This window comes from Amia ocellicauda, chromosome 22 (genome assembly GCF_036373705.1).
Source record: "Amia ocellicauda isolate fAmiCal2 chromosome 22, fAmiCal2.hap1, whole genome shotgun sequence".
In the NCBI taxonomy this organism is placed as follows: domain Eukaryota; kingdom Metazoa; phylum Chordata; class Actinopteri; order Amiiformes; family Amiidae; genus Amia; species Amia ocellicauda.
The window spans coordinates 1,175,178-1,195,909 of NC_089871.1; the positions used below are offsets into that span (position 1 = coordinate 1,175,178).

Below are 20,732 nucleotides of genomic sequence, written 5' to 3' on the forward strand. Positions count from 1 at the left end.
CCCAGCCGGGCCCCTGGCTGACGCACAGCAAGCTCCTGAGGACACATACTATTAGTAATATTACAGCACTGACAGGGGTCTTCATCCAGCTTTTTTTATATATATTTGAGAGTGTTACCAAATTAACCACAATACATTTAATTGTTTTTTTAAGTGCAAATGTTGCAAGAGAAATGGTTGCTTTGTTTGGGCTGGAACTCTCTCTGATCCTGGAAACGGGATGAGGTTCATGTGGTTCATTAAGACAGACACATTTCAGACTGGGGGGGGCGGCCTGTAGCTGAATTAGTGTGGATTCTCTGAAGTGTATAGGCTTGCACACGAGTGGAATAACACCAGCCGCTATCGTTGTGTAATCTGCAGGCAGGAATTGACCCTGAACTATGACTTTAACCTTGGCAAAGATACTCTATCAAGTTTGTTTTTCAGGCAGAACAAAGCATGCCAGTCCATTAAATAATCATCGTCACGTAGTTCTTGTCACTGGTAACGAGACGCACTCTGGTGCGATCGGCACACTGGCACCGGGCCTCGCTGGCGGCGGGCCACCCCTGATAGCCACCTGCCAGGCGCTCCCCTTCACGCCCGCTCCCCGGAGACGCGGTGGCTCTCGCACAATGAGGGGATCCTCGATGCCGCCGGCGCTGTGCGGTGGGCCAGTCCTCTACCACACTTACCAGGCAGTCTGCGCCTCCTGCCGTCACCTTCCTGGGCTCACGGGCTGTTTGGGTGGCCCTCATTTACTTCCAGGGAATGTGACTGACAGCAGTTTACTTATTTTCCTTTTTTTTTCCTGCTTTGCATTGAAGGAAGCGTTGTAGTTGCTGTTGGTAAACAATAGAAGTGATCAATCCTAAATTACCCTCCTTGGCTCCAGCCGCTCTGGTTTGCATATTGCCGCGTCTGCTCTGTACAAACAATGAGGGATCCAGTCAGTAAAGCCGATTTAGCTGCAAGCTTAAGGACTGCGTTTTCTAAGGCCTTCTGGATTGTGCAGTGTCTCGTCTTTCCAGTCACCGAGAAAACAAACGAACACAAACAAACCTCCGTTCCTCCTTCCTGGGCCCTGGAGAGGAGAGGAGAGCGAGGACACCGATCCGAAGGCACACAACCACACAGCCAGGAAGTAACCGGACACCTCTGATAAGTATTGTTTGAGGAGGCTCAGTCTGTAGCAGTGGTTACATAACAGGCCGCAAACAGGATGTAATCGTGTGACAGAGCGGATTCGAGGACGCGCTGCAATCACTCTTCAGGGCCCCAGCGTCCAGGAAGAGCTGCCTGAGCCAAACCGGCCTCCCGGGCTCCTGCCCTGCAGCAAAACCGGGCCCCTGCCAGGCCTGCCCTGACCCCCACTGACCGCAAGACCACACAACATAACCCCTGTGGCCTGGAGCGACGTGCGACCTGGCTGACCCTGCACTCGGCTGCAGGCCTGGCTCAGAGACCACGACCCCCGTCCCCACCTGGAAGCACAAGCAGATTCCAGCTCCCTCGGTAGCGGAGACACTCGCCAGTCCACCGTCTTGATAAGGACTTGGGCTGCCTGGTGCCTCTCCATTCATCCAGTCTCTCATGATACGGAGGGAAGGCGCACAATGCAGGATACAGTGCGTGGCTTGTTCGCTGCTCTCTCTGCTGTTTGCCTTGTGCTCTGTCTGCTGGAAACACTGTAAAGGTAGAGGTCAGCAGCATTTCCTTCACTTATCTGTACTGCCCTGTGAACTCTCCCCGATGTTTTGGGATTGATTTTATAATTAGCTGCCTGGCAAGGAAAGTGAGAGCGTCGCGGAGTTAGTCTCTCTTCGGAGAAAAGCCAAATGACAGGCGGCGGTACTTTAAGCAAAGGACATTAGTCTAAAAATACACGCGGAGGTGTCATTGACGAGGGAATTAGGACATCAAGACACCAGAGAGCTGGCAGGTAAAACCGCTGTGTCCGCTGCCTTCTGTTCCAGCACTCCAAAAACATGGAAGATGGAGCGTCGCTACGGAACGCCAGCAAGGTCAAAACCGCTGCGTCGCAAGACAGACTCAAGAGTGCCCATTTAGCTCTCCACGCAGTCAGAAGGCAGGGGTTTGAGGGGTTTGACACATGTGCATGCATGGCATTTTAGTTGCTCATACCCTCACCACTCTGTCACTTGTGAGTCAGTGGTGGTGTTTTTCTTGCTGTTTGAGGCCCTTTGCAGAGGAGGCAAGGTCCTCTGAATGTTTAAAAAGAGCTAAAGACTTAAGGTTTGAGTCCAGGTCTTGTAGTAGTAATAATAATAGGTCTGGACTTCTCCATAACACACCTCTGTGAAGAGTTGGATGAAAGCCCCCCATTCAGGGCCCGCAGCCCCTTCCACGTGTTGATCCCTGGACTTCCGCTCTGTCGGGGGTCCGAGGGGGGGAGTTAACACGCCCACACAGCCGTTCGATTGACATTAAAAACAAATCAAACGTTAAACCTTTTGTCCGCTTCTTTAAACTTTGCTAATTGCCAGTCCGTGCTGAGTTTTCTCTTAGGCTTCTAGATTTTTAATATTTAATCGTTGATGCTTTTTAGAAGCGTGTCGTCGAGTGCAGACGGGATGCTCAATATTGCAGGATCTTGTTCATGTCTGAAGCGCGTGGGCGGCTCTTTCCCCCTACACCTCTTGAAAAGTGTCTCTGAAAGTGCGGCTGCGGTCGTGGCGATTTTCTGGGAAAGGGTTCAGGATTTCTTCCTCCTGTTTATCCAGTCTGTACTCTGATCACATTGAAGGCATCGTGATCGGCCTCCCCCCCGAGCGGTCGGTTCCCCACGGTCTGTACCTGACCGTGTGGTAGAAGGCGTGTTGCTGGTGTTGCACACATAATTGAGACGCCACACCGTTGATCACTTCCAGCTCTGACATCAGTAAGGATGTTGTCTGGTTTAGTTTTGATAATTTCTGCCCCTGTGTTACTCCAGTCGTACGAGCTGCGTTTGGATCTCATTGGTGGGAAACCCAAGTCAGTAATTTTAAGAGTGCTGGCGTGTTCGAACTGATCTCTCTGTTAAACGCTAGCTTGCTGCTGCTAATAACCCATTCATTAGAGAGGCTTTCTGTTCCCACCGCCAGCCCTGTCTCTTTGTCTCTTATTTTGTCAAATCCCTGATAAGTTTGAGATTGGGTCCAGGCTCCAGTTAAACTCCCCTCTCTTAGCAGACTGTATAATTTCTCTAATTAGTCACCGCAAAGCCTGGAAAGTATGCGAGGAATGTGTGTGTTGATGGGGGTTGAGGTTAGCGGGATGCCTGTACACAACAAACAGCCAGCCAGCCGCTGCCACTAATACAGGGTCCACAGTCAGGCTTGGCGAGCAATTATATAGACGAGGTGGAAAGCACTTCCCTCCCCAAAATCACATCCTGCCGTCCTGTAGGCCTGGCTTATCTCTGAGCAGAGATTCAGGGGCTGCGCAGGAGGGACGTTATCCAGCAGGGCAGAATATTGTGGGTGGGGGGCAAACCTAGGTGCCATTGTCCCCGTGATCTGGCCTTTGTCTGCGTTGTGAGATTGCTTTCCGATCTGGGTAAATTGTTTCTGTGTGAGGTGTCGTTCTCTGTGCTCTGGATGGCAACGGGCAGCCCTCCCGAGCCAGGGTGGGCCGAGGAGCTCTTCAGAAGGACCCGCTAGTCTGTTTTTATGACCAGCGTGTCTGCCATGGTCTGTGTTTGCTTTTGCAATTTTCCAGAAATCAAGAGGATTTAATTACTGTTCTTGGGTAATTTACGCCTCTGGCAGACGGGTGCCAGCTTCCTGGCGCTATTCGGCCCGGCAGGCGCGGGAAGCGCTGTGTTACGAGCCTGGGAAGGACCTGAGCAAATCGCTAGGCACGTTTCGTCGTGAATCGGAAACGGAGAGAGTCTACATCTTATCGAGAGAGCGAAGGAATCAGTCCCCAGTTATTAGGGATGAAATGCTCTTTGATATTGTGCTCCCTGTGGATTGATCTCTGCAGCTTCGGACTGAAGAAGGCAATTTGAAAGGACTCTTTAATTCGTGCTCGTGAAGCCCTGTCCTAAAGAGACTTCTCTGTTTCCGCCCTAATCACCAAATCCTTAGCAACTGAAGAGCCCTCCATAAAGCTTGTGATTAAAGACTGATTATAGTGAATACATAACGCTGGCATGTAAACAAGCGGCACGCACGGCAGCTGTCACACAAACAACAGCCGCTGTGCCGGAGCCTCTAGCCGTGGGGTTCTGCCCGAGGACGCAGCTAGGATCTTGGCCCGGCGAGTGCTGACCTGGCCCGGCACTGAGCCGGCGCACGCCACGTCCACACCTCGACAGCTGGCCAGGATGGCTGAGGAGACGGGACCCGCGTGTCCCTCACACTGTGCACGTCCGACGGGCTGCTCTCGTGTGGGTTTCAGGCCTCTGTACTACAAGCTATAAAAATACAGCCTGGTTTTATTGAGCTATTAAGAGATTACTTAACACTCAAGTGCATCGACTCACCCAGGGCTCAGCCCCTCAGTGCATATCGTCAAACGAAATGGAAATGATTAGAAATGCCGACAGCCTGGCGGTTCAGTCCGACGTTGGAGGTGAAGGAGACGAGCGCCGGGCTGCGGATTCAAAGGGTCATGGTGACCGAAATAACTTCTATCAGTAAAAGAGTTCCCAGAGGAACACGCGGCACTGGATTATGATCTTATAATAGTTCCTCTTGATTTTAATTGATTGCAGGATGAACATATATTAAGCGTTTGTCTACAGTGCTGTGGACTGATTTTATGTGTTCCTTTGAGGCCTGTTGTCATTTGGCCGTTGTGTGGCAGAGCGGTGAGGTCGGGCGGGGGCAGGCTGTGCGGTTGGGCCTGTGCGCCACGGCCGGTGGAGTCGCCCGCTCTGTGACTCACTCTTGGCCTGCTCCTCTGTCTCTCTCTCTCTCTCTCTCTCCGTCCCTCTCCGCTTCTGGCCTGCCTGACTCCCTGCTCTAGCCTCCCTTCTTGCCGGGCCTCGGAACAGCTGGCAGCCGGGCTCAGAGTATCGCTTCCCTAATTGCACTGATAGTCAGCTAATGGCAGGAGAGCAGGCCAGGGCCAGGAAGGGCTCTGATGGAAGCGGGTGAGCCTGAGGTGGCGCTCCCTGATTAGCCGAGCCGAAGAGAGGGAGGGATTGAGGAGGAGGAGGAGAGGGAGGAAGGGGGCAGAGGGAGAGATTTGCTCCCGGAGAAAAAATACATTTGACTTTTGAGGCAGATCCTGGGGAATCTCAACGACTGCAGGGTCTTGGATCACGGACGCCCTTCCTATTAAAAAATACTTTCCTCTGCCTGAGAAACAACAATGGGGTGGGATTGGCAGAGTGCGGAGAGGTTGGGGGTGCAGGAGTGGTACGGGGGTATGCCGCGCATCTCGGCCAGGCTGCTAGGTGGCAGGCTGGTCTCCTGAGCCAGCGCGGCCCCTTCCCATCAGCCCCCCAGTCACTGTCTGTGCCGATCAGTGATTCATCCCCCAGACCAGGACGTCAGCCGCCAAACTGTAATTCGAACGGAAGGGCTTCCTGGGGCAGCTGCTGCCGCGCCAGCCTGGTCCTGCAGAGGAAACCGCGCTGACCTCCTGTAGCCAGAGCGTTGGTGTGCAGGTGTGCGTGAGAGAGAGTGTGGCTGAGCTTTCCAACTTACCGTGCGCGGCTCAGGGACAGGTGAAGGTTTTGGGTCAGTTTCAGACTGTTCACCCCCTATTGTTCTGCCTATCCAATCTAGTGTAAATAATGGGACAACACTGGGGAAAGAAACCGGCTGATCCCGGGCGCGTTCGATAAGATAAGTGTAGCAGGTCGGTGTGAAACGGGTGCGTGTTGCACACCCACCCGCTCAAGGTCTTCCTGTCACCTCTCTCACCACGCAGACAAACAGTTGGCGGCTCTACCGGTGGCAGACTTTTTGGAAGTGCAGCCAGGAAACGTGTTGTTGGGGGGGGGGTTGGCGGCAGAGCTCGACTTCCCTGGTTCACTTTCCCTTCTCCCGCGGTGTTTGCCAGGCCACTCCGCTGTGAGATCCGCACGCGCACCGCGCCATCTCCGCAGGGGGAGCCGACTACCGGAGACGGATACAAACTCGGAGATTAGCCTGCTGTCAGCGAGAGTATTGATTTACAATCTTCAACGCGCCTCCCGTCGTGAATCGACGCTCTGACTTTTTCTGGGGGGCAGGAGGAGGTTAAATAATGTCAGCAGTGTAGAATGAGCAGGACCCTGTTCTCCCCCCAGCACATTCGTTTGTACTTTTATTTCAAGGCAATCGGTGCTTCTAAATAGATGCCCTGGTTTTGGTGGGAAATATTTGTTTGTCATAATAGATGCAGACTAGTGTAATGCGGCAAATTGTTTAAACCTCGTTAAAGAGTAAACCTGGGCAGAGAGATCCCCCCACTGAAGGGCTCGACTCGCAGAATGTCCATCTCTTCGGCGGTGTTTTCGATCCCCGAGTCCTGGTGAAGCCCGGTTGTTTGCCCTTGACGGAGTCTCTTACCTAATCTGCTTGTACTCACTGCTTGGATTCTTATCAGTTAAATATATCCTTTCAGTTCAAAATCTCTGCTAGGAAAACAGATTAAAATAGAAAACAGATCTGGTCCATTTCAGGCTTTACGAGCTGCCAAACAGAACCCCCCCAGAATAAAATCTCGTAAGTTGTGTGCGAAGGATCCCTTTTCTTCCTCCTCCCAGTGATGCTGGGTGTTTTTCTACAGCGTGTCGATGAGATCGTTGCCAGCTCTCAGCCGCTCCGGCCTGTACTCGAATACCTGCCCTGCCCTGCCCTGCCCGGCCTCACACCCGTCTGCACCGCCTCTGTGCCGCCACACTGAGAGCTTATTCTTCATAGGTTTCACAGCCGAGCTATTGTACTGCACCCTCGCCTATTCCCTCCTCCTCCTCCTCCTCCTCCTCCTAATGAGCCTGAAATTTAATTTGGAAAGTGATCCCGTTTGTCTGGGGGGAGTCTGAGCAGCGGCGGCCCGGCACTTCATTACCCCGCCGTTAATTCGAATAAAACGCTGATGCGCTCTGCTTTCGGTGCCGGCTCTATAGAAATGGCCTTATGATATTTCCCATTGCATATGCAGCTGATAGCATCTGGCACAGACGAGCTCTCGAGGGAGCCGGGTAATCTGTTCCATCAGCGTTTACTACTGAACAAATTAACTAAGACAAGCACCGCTGCCTGAGCCAGCGAAATTCTTCCATTAGGAAAATTATAAAGCCATTATGGAGTACAATTTGGTCTTTTATGCAAACTGCTCCTCGTGAAGTGCCGTGGCTCCTTCCAGGCCAGGGGGCAGGGACAGTGGCGCAGGAACTTGTACAACAGCATCTGGGCTTGTAACCAACTCACGACCATGACGTTCTTGTTGTCGGAGCAGTTTTGTTATTGGTGTTTTCCACCCCCACTTTGGTCAGTGTCAGGTTTTCAGTCCCATGAGGCCTGCGGAGTCCACTGCCACTTCCCGGACTCTGGTCTTTGCCCTGGGGATCATGCAACCATAATGGTCTTCATGTCCAGGCGTTGGAGATCGTGTCCCACTAGACGCACTGTGAGCTTCGTTGTGAACTCCAGGCAGCGCGGGAGTCGCAGCCTATAGCCGTGCTGGAGTGCCGGGCCGCTGCAGGCCGGAGCACAAGCCCGCCTGCTGAGTCAGGGTGGGCCGTAGACGTAGGGGGCAGCAGCGAGCGTCTCTGACTGAGCCCACTGTGGAGCGAAACACAGGAGACTCAGTTAGCCCCGGTCGAACTACTCAAACATCCCAGCAGCGCGGAACAGGAGGCGCCTTTCATGTGTGCGCTGTGTGTGTTTGGGGAATTGCCTCGCAGCGCAGGGGTGCGGGGCAGAGGGGCAGGGGGGATCCCTCTGAATTCCTGTTGATAACAACCTAATTATGCCCCATATTCCCATGGACCAGCTCCGGGGGGGTCCCGGGGTTGCTGCGAATTAGGGTTTAGAATCCTCCAGCTAATCAATTTTAAGTGATTAGCCAATTCGTTTGCATAATAGGCGTAATAGCAGCATCTGCTAATCAGTCTCAAGAGCATAACTTGACAGGGGCTCTGGGGAAGAAAGTTTTTTATTTTCTTTCAGAGAGAAAGAAAGAGAGAGGGAGATAGAGCTTAAGCTGTAGAGAGAGAGAAACTCTGAAATGGCCAAGATGTGCTGCTGCTTTTCCCAGAAGCCCCCTCTCTCCCTGTGCCTGGCCAGGCTGGCTGTGGGCTTGTGTCCCATGGGCGACCTGTGTCCGTCCTGACCTCCACAGCAGGGCCCTGCCTGCCGGCCCCTGCGGTTTATTTCCATGGCACGCAGCGGGAGCCACTCGGCTGGATTAATGCTCTGCACTCATGCAGCTGTGCCGCTCGTCCTGCCCCTCCCTCTGCGCTCGTTCCCTGCTCACGTCCGAGTGGGACTCTGGGATACATGTGGTAACTGACAGGCCCGCGCTGGCCGAGTCTTCAGGCTGGGGCTCTCGGCCTGCGTGACGGGGCTCTGTGAGGCCCTGAGACCTGCAGTACGGAACCCCGCTCTGAGGCCCAATAACGGGCTGAGTTCGCCTGCTGTCCGGTCCCGGCTGTGTGGCCCTCGGTGAGGCTGGGCCCGGCTGGTTCACCTTTCCCCTCAGACGCCAGGGACGCCCGTAACTCTGTGCCACCGGTGTGGGAGGCTCCTGCCTGCGATGACAAGTGGCAGAATCATTGCAGTTCGTAGGGAAGCAGGCGCTGTATCCATCATGCAGTGTGATTTTTAATGAGGCATCTTGTGTTTTTAATAATGTGCCACTTTAGCTGTCAGTGCTTTAAGTTGTAAGGGGGGGTTGTCATGCTTAATAGATTACTGTGTTCGTCAGCTTTTATGAGCGTTAGGTTTCATATCTGTGTTAGTAGTCACCTCGGCCCAATAAACGCAGTAACTGTACAGTGCCGGCAGCGGGAGGCAGTGGCGGGAGTGGAGGGCTGAGCCGGGCTGGGCCGGGCCGCCGAGCGGGGCTTCAGTCTGCTGAGCAGAGCTGCAGCCTAATTAACTTGATTTGTTTTCCTGCATCTGGCTCCCAGATGTCAGCCGATACAGAGAAACATAAGAAAGTTTACAAACGAGAGGAGGCCATTCGCCCCATCGTGCTCGTTTGATGTCCATTAATAACTAAGTGATCCAAGGATCCTATCCAGTCTGTTTTTGAAAGTTCCCAAATTGTCTCTTCAGCCACATCGCTGGGGAGTTTGTTCAGATTGTGACGCCTCTCTGTGTGAAGAAGTGTCTCCTGTTTTCTGTCTTGAATGCCTTGAAGCCCAATTTCCATTTGTGTCCCCGGGTGCGTGTGTCCCTGCTGATCTGGAAAAGCTCCTCTGGTTTGATGTGGTCGATGCCTTTCATGATTTTGAAGACTTGGATCAAGTCCCCACGTAGTCTCCTCTGTTCCAGGGTGAAAAGGTTCAGGTCCTCAGTCTCTCAGTAGGACATTCCCGCACGGAGCGGGGAGGAGTGTGCCAATCAATTTTGTCCCTCCACCTCCCTCTCACTCTCTCTATATATCTATTTATATGTATGTGAGCATGTCTATAGATACAGATGCATATATATGACGTCAACGCATTTTTCACTAACTTTAGTCAAAACTTGCAATTCAAAACTGCAGACTCAGAAAAATCCTATATTTTATTTAATGTAGTCAGTCGTTTCTATGTGGAGCATTGTTTGGCGTTGTGTGTTGTTTCAGTCAAGTGTTTAGGGTGTTTTGGCTGGCGTGTTTAGAGAGCTCTGTGCTGAATGGATGCATGTCAGGCCGAACGGCAGCCTCCCTCCTCGGCGGCGGTGCACGGCGCTACGCTCACAGTGTACAGGAGGTGTGCCAGTGTGGCTCTGGGAGGCTGTGTGTCGCGCAGTGCGCTGCAGATCTGTGCTCTGGGCTGGATGAGCAGCATACCCCCCTCCCCTCTCTCTCTCCCCCTCCCTCCCTCCCTCCGTCCTCCTCCGTCAGTGTGAAGCCGTGTCCTGGCACTCCGCGCCAGGCTGCTGTGCAGACGGGGTTTTGTTTGTCTTCCGATGCAAATGAGGGCCCCCCTGCTGAGCTGCGTGTAATTACAGGCCTTGTCTTGTGTTTCCTTCGCAGAGAGAACTCGACGCCACCGCCACAGTACTGGCCAACCGACAGGATGAGAGCGAACAGTCCAGGAAAAAGCTCATCGACCAGAGCCGCGAGTTCAAGAAGAACACACCAGAGGTGAGTCTCACCGGGGGGGGCGGGGGGGCGGTTGTGGCACATTCAGGATCTTGAGATGCTGTGGTGAAGTCTGCCGTCGCCCCCTCAGCATGGCGCTCTGTGCCTATAGGGGATTGTGTGAAGGCGGAGGCGGGCCTGTCTTGTCACTGTTCCCGTCCCCAGCTCGTCCGTGGGATTGTATGAATCTGTTTCCATGCTCAATGTGCTGCTCTTTTATTCCTGCACGGGCGTTTGGACTCCGATCAGGTTGTCCTCGCGTCGTTGGTTCCTTCTTTACATTTCACGGCCGATAAGCCTCTGTGTCTCGACGGCGCCCTTCTGTGTCAAAGCGGCGCTGTATCTCTCTGATGTCTTGAAGGGACCCCAGAGAGAAGAGGGCCCAGGATCCCACCAACACCGTTGTTTCACTGGTACCCGATATAAAGCACCAGAGGAGTCGAGAGCGATACGCCGGCTTCACTGTGCAGTGTTGGAACGCAGTGGAAATAATTAATTTCATACACGTGCTCGGGCCGGAGTGCGGCGGGCGCAGCTGTGTGAGAGAAGCTGTGAAGGATGGAGAGCGATAACAGACGAGAGTTCACGACTGCAGTCCAAGCACAGGATGTGAAGGCTGGGGAGCAGGCCTTCTCCCATAATCCATCTGTCCTCCTGTGACAGAAGCCCCTTTTAAGGAGTATTACCCTCGCCTGGCTGGCCGGGCTGCTGACCTTGTCGAGAGTTATGAACAGAGCCCAGTTCTGTGATGTCACGGGTCTGAGAGAAGGCCTCGCTGGATTCAAGTGCTTCGGATGGGAGTGTTGCTTTAATTGGGCTGGATCTCTGCTGCTGATCTGAGTTGTTAGCGTGAGTGATGTGCTGCCGTGATCTGAGCCCTGCCTGGCGGGTCGTGCTTGTGTCTTCAGAGGGAAGTGAGGAGGCTGCCTGACCGGTGCCGCCCGCCCAGCGCTCCTTGGCTGGTCTCGGACTTCGCAGGACAGGCGCGGTTGGGCATAGAGGGCCGTGTCAGGCAGAGAAGGGGTTAACGCTGCAGACGACTAGGTGACTGGGGCGTGGAGGGGGGGTGGGGATGCTTGGGAGGGCAGGGTGTGTTTGAGTGTGTCGGGGGGGTTAACTTCCTCCTGTTTGCTCAAGTGTTGCATAACGATGGAGCTCTAATGCAGGAGCCAGGAAATATGAGGTACTTATCACCAACAAATAGTTTAATCAGGATTAGACGCGGCTCAGGAGTGTGCAGTTGTGTAATTGACTGGAATGATGGGCCTGAGATTAGGCAAATGCAGGGGGGGGGCAGGCAGTCTTTGGACGGCGGAGTTTATGCAGATTACAGACCTGTGGCTGAAGGAGAGCTTAACTCACCTTCCCTGTTCAGAGCAGAGCGCGCCATGGAGGAGGACATGTAAGAGGATCACAATACGGATCGGACCGAGTCTTCAGGGAGGGCTCTGTGTGAAGAAGTGTCTCCTGTTTTCTGTCTTGAATGCCTTGAAGCCCAATTTCCATTTGTGTCCCCGGGTGCGTGTGTCCCTGCTGATCTGGAAAAGCTCCTCTGGTTTGATGTGGTAAAGAGTGAGATGGTCGGAGAGGGAGAGAGTGAGAGAGTGAGAGTGAGAGAGAGTGCCCAGCGATCCCGGCCTGTGTGTTCTGTCACAGATGTGGAGTTTTGACACGAATCCCGGCGCTGTGGAAACTTTGTTGAGTCTCTGTAGGATGATGCTTCAATTATTTTGGTGTTCATTCTAGGTGTAATTCGCCCGCTTTGAAGAGTACAATGACGAAATCAGCGACCAGTTGTCAGGCTATTCGTAATAGGCAGCAAGAGTCGAGTTTCACTCGATTAGCCCCCCAAGAGCCAAGTGTGGATAATGCTGCAAAGACCCTCATTGATCTCGCCTTTCCCCCCTTTCATCGCAACCTCCTTGTTTTTCATTAGGGAAGCCATTACTACTCCTCTAGCTGCGGTAGTCTACAATTCTTTTCCCTTCTCTTCTTTTTCCCCTCCTCCTCTTTTTCACCCCCCACCCCCTCGAATTCCTCGTGAGTTCCCGCTCCGAAGAGTGTTGATGAATAAATGGAAAATAAAAACCTGCTTTGTCTCCAGCCCTCCAATAAATCAGGCTTCTTTTCCTTTTAAAACGTCCAGGGTTGCAATTTATGTTCGAGCTTAATAACCCGTTACTAAATTAATCGTGCCGGCGTTTTGGCTGGGAGGCCGTGTTCCCGGGGATTCTGTGAACTCTGGAAAAAAAAAATGATCTGGCTCCCCCGGCCCGGGTCCGAGGTACGAGAACATCAAGGGCTCCCGGCTGAGCGCAGGAAATTTCATCCTCTGTCGCTCGGAGCCGGAGAGCTCCTTAATTGCTCCGGAGTTCTGTGGCTCCCAGTATCGGCCCGGCTCCCGTTTCTCCGCTCCGAGACTTCCTGGGGAGCGGAAACAAACGCACAACCGTGCAATCCGGCTTCAGCGCTGTCCGTCGGGGGCCTTAGCTGTTTTTCGCATCGACATCCCGCTTTGGGAATCCTAGAACAGCACCCCCCCTCCCCACCCCCCGCAGTCCTGATCTGACCTGACCGCGACTGTTATTAATAACTATCGAGCCTCAATGAAATATCAAGCAAGAACATGCACTGCCCCCCCCCCCTGTGAATTAGTGATACATGCTGACCCCCGCAGTGATGTTTTCCCAGCCCCCTTCGCTGTGGACACTGCAGAGCCGAGCTGCCTGTATGAATATGGAAATTGGGTCATTACGGCACGCAGTTGTGCTAATTCATCCTTGTCACGACCCCCCCCGCCCCCCCCCATTCACTAAAGCGGTGAAGAGAGCGAGACGCTGCGGCTCAGCGACCGGGGGGGAGGGGGGGTTGACTCGTTTTGTATTGACTCGCCAGCTCCTTGGTCACATTTCTGCCCATTTTCCACGCTGGGAGTCAGAATCGGCCCCTGATCTCTCGATTGCTCCTTCCTGTGCTTTTTTTGTTCCACTGTATTAGTGTCCTGCCCTGTGTCTGTCCCACACCACACCCCCTCTCCTGCCCTGAGTCTGTGGCCCCTCCTCACAGTGTCCCACTTTACCGGTCGGCCTCCATGTTGGCACCAGGGGGGTAACTTAGTGCCTTTTATCATCAAAAGCCATTTCTCATCACCTCGGACATCCATTATTTAAAGCAGTTCTTTTCGAAAGTGCTTTTGCTACGCCAGCCAGATATAGACAGAGTATGTTTAAACACGGCTGCCAGTCGTGCCCAGTCGTGCCCATCAGCTGACAGACCCTCTCCAAGGGAGACCAGAGAGAGGAGAGAGAGTAGAGACGCACAGAGAGAGACCAACCTTTAGTTTTTCAAGTCATGCATGCCCACCCACAATAGCAGCATGGCCCTCATGCTCTCAGTGTCAGGCTAGTCAGGCTCCTGCAGGGACTGGGGCCCTTAATCCCCAGTGTGGCCCCAGTCCCCCAAAAATATTCTAATGTATATGTTGAAATAACTGTGTGTGTGTATTTACTGGGGAAACCTCTGGTGCAGTTCAACCGCAGTGTTTTCTGTGGCAGGAGGGTCCCCTCAGCCAGCAGTGGCTGTGGCCCGGAGCGGGCCTGTGTTTAATCTGTTCAGTTGTTGTCTGGATCGTGCCCTGTGTGTGGAGCACAGCGGTGCTGGTCTGAGCCATGGATGGAGTCCAGAGGAATGTCAGAGTCAGAGATGCTTGCTGAGAGCAGCAGTGCCTCGACTGGGCAGGGCTGAGACCCTGCTCTCTCTCTCTTTCCATCTCTCTCCCTCTCCCTCCCTCTCTCTCTCTCGCTCTCTCTCCCCCTCCCTCCCTCTCTCTCTGGGCTACCCCAGGCGGCCTGGGAAGCCGCTTGCCTGCCTGCCTGCCTGCAGCTCGTCGCCTGTGATTAAAAGACCAGCCGTCGGAGGATGTGATGTTTTGTGCCGAGGGATTTCAGGGGCTGCCAGGGCGAATCAGAAGGAGCTGTAAAGTGAGCGTTCCTGACAAAGTGAATATAGTAATTAGGGCTGATCCGCTGGCACCGTGCCAGCTCTGGCTGACTGGCGTCTTGCACAGTTAATTATAGCTCTGTTTAACACGACGCGAGGATATTTACCAGCTAGACAGTGAGAAAACCCAGCGTGGATGCCTCTCCAGTGAAACAAGCTATTGATTTAAGAGGCGTTCCTTGTAATCCGCTCTGACTCAGGAATTTGATCGCGGGCCGAGTCTCCCCCGCAGCACCGACGGGCCCCTGTGGGAAGCAGGTGGTCCGGCCAGGTGAAATGGAGGTCGTCGTCGTCGTCTTTGAAGAGTCAGTTTCTAATACCAGCTAGCTGCCTCACAGAGCGCAGGCCTCCGCGTTACAGGAGACCCACCGATCTCCCGGGTCAGTGTTCGTACACTGGGTGTGAAGGTATTGATACACAGCAGTCAGTATGTGCAACTTAAGAAATTACCAGAAACCCTGTGAGCCATCGTTATTCTGCAATTACTAATTGAGATGCGCACCAGACTCGTTCCATGGCCCCTATTGTAATCCCACCAGCTCCTCTCATGCCCTGTTGTGTAGGGGCCAGCGAGGGACCACGTCACTGTGGGGGTTCTAGTGAAGCCCTAAGGGCCAACGAGAGCTCGGCCATGATATTATGTGCGGTTCTAGTGAAGCCCCGGGGCATAAGGGCCAGCGAGAGCTCAGCTACGTCACTATGGGAGGTTCTGGGGGATCAGAGGCAGCCGGCCTCGGTGACCCCCACAGAACGTCTGCCTGTCTGGCCTCGAAGGAGACGCTCCCACACTCGCCCATAAATCCGCGTTCTCCACACTCCGTGAGAAGAGGGGCCTGCAGATCTCTCTGATAACCCAGGCCTGCAGGGAGCTTTCCCACGCCCGGCACTGGGAAGTTCTACTTTCTGTAGCTGAAGCTATTTTGTAATCTTGTTGATGAAGTTAGTCATCATTTCTCTCTCTCTTCAAGCAATGGAACAAAAGCATACTGTATTGACTCGTCACTAGGCCAGGACAGGATGACAGACCAGCCACGGTTAGAATTTAATAAACCTACACATTTCACATTGTACGCTTTTCAGGGAAGCAGGGCCGTGTTGGAGCAGCCTGCCCAGGACTCTTCTCGGTGCCGCCCTCGGTACGGCGGCTCGGCTCAGCTCCAGGCCCGCTCAGTTCTGCCAATAATGCAGGAGACCTTAAAATAGAAAAGGAAAACCTTTGAAAATGTTCGCAGATGGTTTTGAGCCGTTTTCCTCTCCGCCTTGTGACAGGCCTTGGCACAGAGACGTCAGAGTTTAGGAGACATCTGGTGGGGGGGGAGCAAGTGAGGTGGCGGTGGGGATACAGTTTGATATTGGTTGGGTATGGGGGTCTTGGTGGGACACGATGGGTGCCATCGCGGTGATTCAGGTTCACACGACTCTACCGAGCTTTGTGGATTTACCCGTCTGCGGTCAGAACAGGACACATTCTTCCCCAGGGTTCAGGGTCAAAGAATGCTCGCATGGCCGAGCAGCTCAGCTACCCTGGTCTCCACGCCAGGCAGATCGATGGGCACTGTGGCGACTCCAGGACCGCTCCACCTGTGAGCTGGTTTCCTCTTCAACTGGTCTCAGATGCTGCTGCTCTTTCCTCAGACTTCCTGCTTCTGCACGTGAGCTGAAGTTGTGATCGAGCACGGCTCAGTCCCCTGCCCAACGAGGAGTTAAAGCCCGTGTTGATGCTAATGAAGAACATGAACAACAAACCACAGCTTGTGCTCGTAGTGCCGTTTCACTGGAAATTGTTTCCATCTTGCATTCAGCTTTGCTACCAGTCATCAAACGGGTGCTGCTCGGGGGGGCGGGGGTGGCAGCGCTGGGCGGTGCGCTTGGTCCACACAGCAGCTCCACAGTACACAGGCCCGCTCCTGCACATCCCTCTTTGATGCAGCACAACTTCCTGTCATCTGTGACGCTGGTAGACTTTTTCTCTCTTTTTCAAGGGAAGAATGTGTGGAATGAGTCTGTCTTCTGGGGGAGGTCGTTACCATGATCCCAGTAGAAAAGGGAGATTGTCCTTGGCCTGCCAGCGCAGCTCCGCCTCTCAGATCTTGAAAGGCTCACTTAGATAATTAGCTCCTTTAAAAAAAAAGGAAATCCCCCCCTCCCCCATTCGTATTGCCTTCCCTTTGCTCCCCCCCCAGTGTCGGTGCTAGAGGTGGCAGCCCGTAGCTCAGTGTTCGAGGTCGATCCTTGGCTCCGGATTTGACAGTAGTGTCCAGCTCACCCACTGGACATCGAATTGAGGAGCAGGGTGTCATGCAGAGGAGGTGGGGGGGTACACCCCAATAGACCGAGAATAAACAAACATGGCATCAATTGTGCAAATGTGCGGCGGTCGGGTACCCTGGTGTGTCAGACGCCACAGCATAGCCACGGCTCTGACGCACAGCAGGGCAGGAAGTGAGCTGTAATAGAAGCCAAGACAGAGAGAGGGAGAGAGAGAGGGAGAGAGAGAGGGAGGAAGAGGAGGAGTGTTCAGAGGAGGTGAGGCATGTGTGGAGGTTTAGGCAGACTGGGTTTTCTGCCCAGGTGGGGATTGGATTTCCGCTCCCCCGACGGGAACCCGTATTCTGCCCGCCTCCCCCGGGATCCTCGGTGCCGTCTCTCCCAGAGAGCAGATCCCCATCCGTCTTCCTGTGTCTGCTCTGTCGACAGCCGATCTGTCATGCCCCCCCTCCCCGCAGGCCGGGGCTCTGGACAGATGAAGAGGCAGTACGGCCCCCTGCCCCTGTGCTCTCAAAGCCTGTGTCCCCGTGCCGAGTCTCACCCCTAATGGCATGTTGTGTGTGTGTGTCTGCATGTATATTTCTTTATTAATAGTCAGCTCACTTTATCGCGCACCATCTTTGCGCTCGCTGTGGCAGGAGGGAGACTGAGACAATCTGAGCAGATCGTCACCCGGACCCGTAACAAACGACAAGCAGCACAATCGTAAAAACCACAACGACGACAAGAAAACGGAACACGTGTCTTAGAAAACCGCTGTCGGTGGCCCTTGTTTCACTTGCGGCATCCGTCTCGGTGTCCCGAGAAGGCTGGGAGTGTCGTCCTGCCGTCGGGGCAGAGCCGGCCCGGCCTGCGTGCCGGGGTGGGATGAGGTGGTCATGCTAGTCTCTCTGTCGAAGCGGGGCCCCCTGGCATGATGGACTCTGTTTATACAGGATCCTCTTGCACTCGTCAACAGCTGGCTTGGCTTTCCTGCTCCTCTCATCAGCGACACAGGGAGACCAGGGTGGGCTTCTGCAGCCACCCGTCTTTATCGAGTTTCCTGAGCATCGGTGTGAGCGTTGGGTTGGACAGAGATCCCTTTTAGTTTTGTTGATGTATATGTCGTTGTTTTGGGTCGTGGGTGGTAACAGTTGCGATGGCAGAGCTGCGTGGCACAGAGCGGGACGGCGGCCTTTGAGTCCTGGAATCCTGTACTTCATCTTCAGCGGACAAATTAATGATTACCGCTGTGAGTAATGAGAAGATGAGCGTCCCAGGAAGGCACTAGCTGTGCCAGTGGAGGAGGTGACCTGGTCCAGTGGTCTGTCTACTTACAGAAGCAGTTTCTATTTTCTAGATCGATTTCGTGTTTTTCCCAGTTTCCCGCTCTTGTTGACGTACGGTCTTGTTCAGTAAACTGGTAGTATGGAGCCGCTGTCCCACAGTGCTTTGTTAGTGAAGGGTTGACCCCAGAGGAAATGCTGTGGGGACGTATATCACTGTTGCACGTAACGCTTCACTAGTGGCCCCTCTGAGCTTCCCATCACTTCCACCCTGAGCTTCCTCCCCGTCCTCCCTGGGTGGTCTGGTCTGACACGGGCAGTAGGTAGCGACGTCAGGGGGCTGTGTTTTGTGTCCCGTGTCAATGGTCCCTCTCGATCTCTTGGGCGAATTTCGGTTCCGTCGCAGGGCTGGTGCAGACTGAGCCCGGTCACCTGGCACACGGCTCACCAAAGCCCCGCTCAGCGTGTCGGAGCCCATGAGCGTCAGAACAGGAAGTGACCGTGGCGGCCTGCTGGAGGTGACCCCGTCCTCCACTGAGCGGCCTCGACCGGCCCGGCCTCCCGGATCTGATGAGTCGTCAGATCTTTCAGGTGGTTTCGCTGCCGGCTGTTAGTAATGAACAGGTTCTTATTTTTAGCTCAGAAAAATGCATGACTCAATGTGATTATTGTTTACTTATGGCCGTAATGGAATTTGCCTCTGCTGAGAACAGTGCCTCCTCTATTACCAACCATAATATTGGTTCTGTAGGTGGGCAGACCGGAGCTCGATTTTCCACAGACGGCCGCGATTGGGTTTTCACCTGGAAGAGGCTGTTTGTGCTGCAAACGCAGGCAGAGAGTCTGGGCTGTGGGCTGGGGACTGGGGGGGAGGCTTTCATGTTATTTTTTTGTGTGCGTCTTTCCTCCCCTGCGGTCAACAGTGCCGGGCAGGGCTCGAGTCTCGGTAATTTAACGGTTTTGAATCCGGACGTCAGAGATCTCATGAAAACATTCGGCCTGGCACCCCCACTGAGGGTCACCGCGGACGTTCCCCGGGACCCAGGCAGGGCAGAGAGCACAGTGGGGGTCTGGGTGAACGCCTGGCTTCCCTGGGTCGATGCAGGAAGACAAAGTCTCTCTCGATGAGTGTGGCTCCGGCGTCTCGGCACAGGAATGGCGGCGATTATTTCCTCCCTCTTCCTCTTGGCACTGGGGGGGAGTGTGGATCTGTTCATTCGCCGCACTTTTTCTATTTTTTTTTCAGGCAGCGATTCCTTGGCCAAAAAAAATAAAATAATCAAGATGGCTGTGTAGGACAGGCTCAGGAGTGTATGAGTGAGTGTGTGTAAATGTGAGAGTCTGTCTGTGTGAGTGTCTGTGTTTGTCTCTGTGTGTGTAAATGTGTGAGTGTCTCTGTCTCTGTGTGTGTGAGTGTAAATGTGTGTGTGTGTGTGTGTGTGTGTGTCAGTCTCTGTGAGTTTGTGTGTGAGTGTGTCTCTGCGTCTGTGTGTGTGTGCATGTGCGTGTGTGTGTGTGTGTGTGTGTGTGTGTGAGAGTGCGTCTCTGCGTCTGTGTGTGTGTGCATGTGCGTGTGTGTGTGTGTGTGTGTGTGTGAGAGTGAGAGAGTGAGGGGAACAGCGTCTCTCTGCCAGCCTCTTCAGTTTCTCATTACTGCAGCCCGGCTCTGATGAGTCACTGTCTGTGAATGCGGCCATCGATGGATGCGCGGAGTGACATTAATGTGTTTACTCAGTGTTTGTTCTCCCAATTACGGCGGAGCAGAGTGACCTCCTAATGGAGTCGCCCTTCATCCTGCCCCATTATCCCCGGCGTGTCGTTACCGAGCCCCCCGCACTCGCCGCGCTTCCCATGGCCGGTGAGAGGGAGAGAGAGAGAGAGAGAGAGAGAGAGAGAGAGGGAGAGAGGGAGAGAGGGAGAGAGGGAGGGAGAGAGGGAGAGTTCCCCGCCGATGGGATCTCGTGCATCGGCAGGATGATAAGAGTCCACCCCCTACCTTCTGCTTAGCTGGCAAAACTCTGCACACACCGGCTCACGTGTCGGGCTGTCTCAAGGTGCAGCCGCCTCGGGTTACTGGTAAACCTGCGTGTCTGGTTTTTAACCTGACTTCTGCTAAGCACCGAGACGGGCTGGCTGTTGCTGCTGGACTGAGACCGGTTCCTGCTGGCACCTCCCTAACCTCTAAAGCAGGTTAATTTGACCTGCCGACACAAAGCTGGCAAAAAAAACTTTCTTCTGGCGGCTCAAGCACTTTGATTCGCCCTCGGTCTGAGAATCACTCGCTCCCCCGCCCCTGGCATCCGGGGGTCCCTAAAAATAAGATTTATTACACCAAGTTGTACTTGGAGACGTGTACCAGCAGGGATTAAAACCTCGGCTTTACATCTGGACCTGTGTGTTGTGCTGCTCAGGTCATTGAATATGGAGCACAGAAGGGATGTATGTGTTTGTGTGAAACAGGGGGTCCTCGGGGGTCCGTGGGAGGGTGCCAGGGTGGTGGTGCTGTGGTGTGACCGGTCCCAGGGCAGCCCGTGTACAGGGGACTGTGTATGGCTGGGGTTTGTTCCCTCGCCCCGGCTGATGTTGTTTACTAGACGTTAAACCTCTCTGCTGTTGACTTTTCTCCTCTCACTTCTTCCCGCCCGGCCCCCTCCGCACCACCGCGGTGCTCCCAGCCGCTACCGCCCTGCTCCTCGTTCGCCATGTGGAATTATGAATAGCTGATGGTTTAAATTGATGTTTTATGTCGAGCGCTGGCTGTAATTCGCCCTCTGAGGATAGAGGTACCGAGAAACAGATGGTTTTCTCGCAGTAACAAATTGCGGTGTATATACAGTCTTGGCACGGGAGCGCTTTCACCTTCGCTCGTGGCTGGGGGAGCGCACGGGGCCGCGGCAGACTGTGTGAGTGCGTGTGTGTGACTGAGTGTGTGTGTCTGAGGTGAAAGTGTGGCTTTTAACTGGTTTGAAGCGTTCT

At 54.0% G+C, this 20,732-nt stretch overlaps 1 protein-coding gene across 3 annotated transcripts in view; it reads left to right on the forward strand.

Annotated features, from left to right (window-relative positions):
• cux1a (cut-like homeobox 1a) overlaps positions 1-20,732 on the forward strand; it is a 116,165-nt gene that overhangs the window by 26,584 nt on the left and 68,849 nt on the right. For all 3 annotated transcript variants that reach the window (XM_066695519.1, XM_066695521.1, XM_066695520.1), the window contains exon 2: positions 10,117-10,227. In XM_066695519.1, coding sequence (XP_066551616.1) covers positions 10,117-10,227 — 111 coding nt within the window. The remainder of the gene's footprint in view (positions 1-10,116; positions 10,228-20,732) is intronic.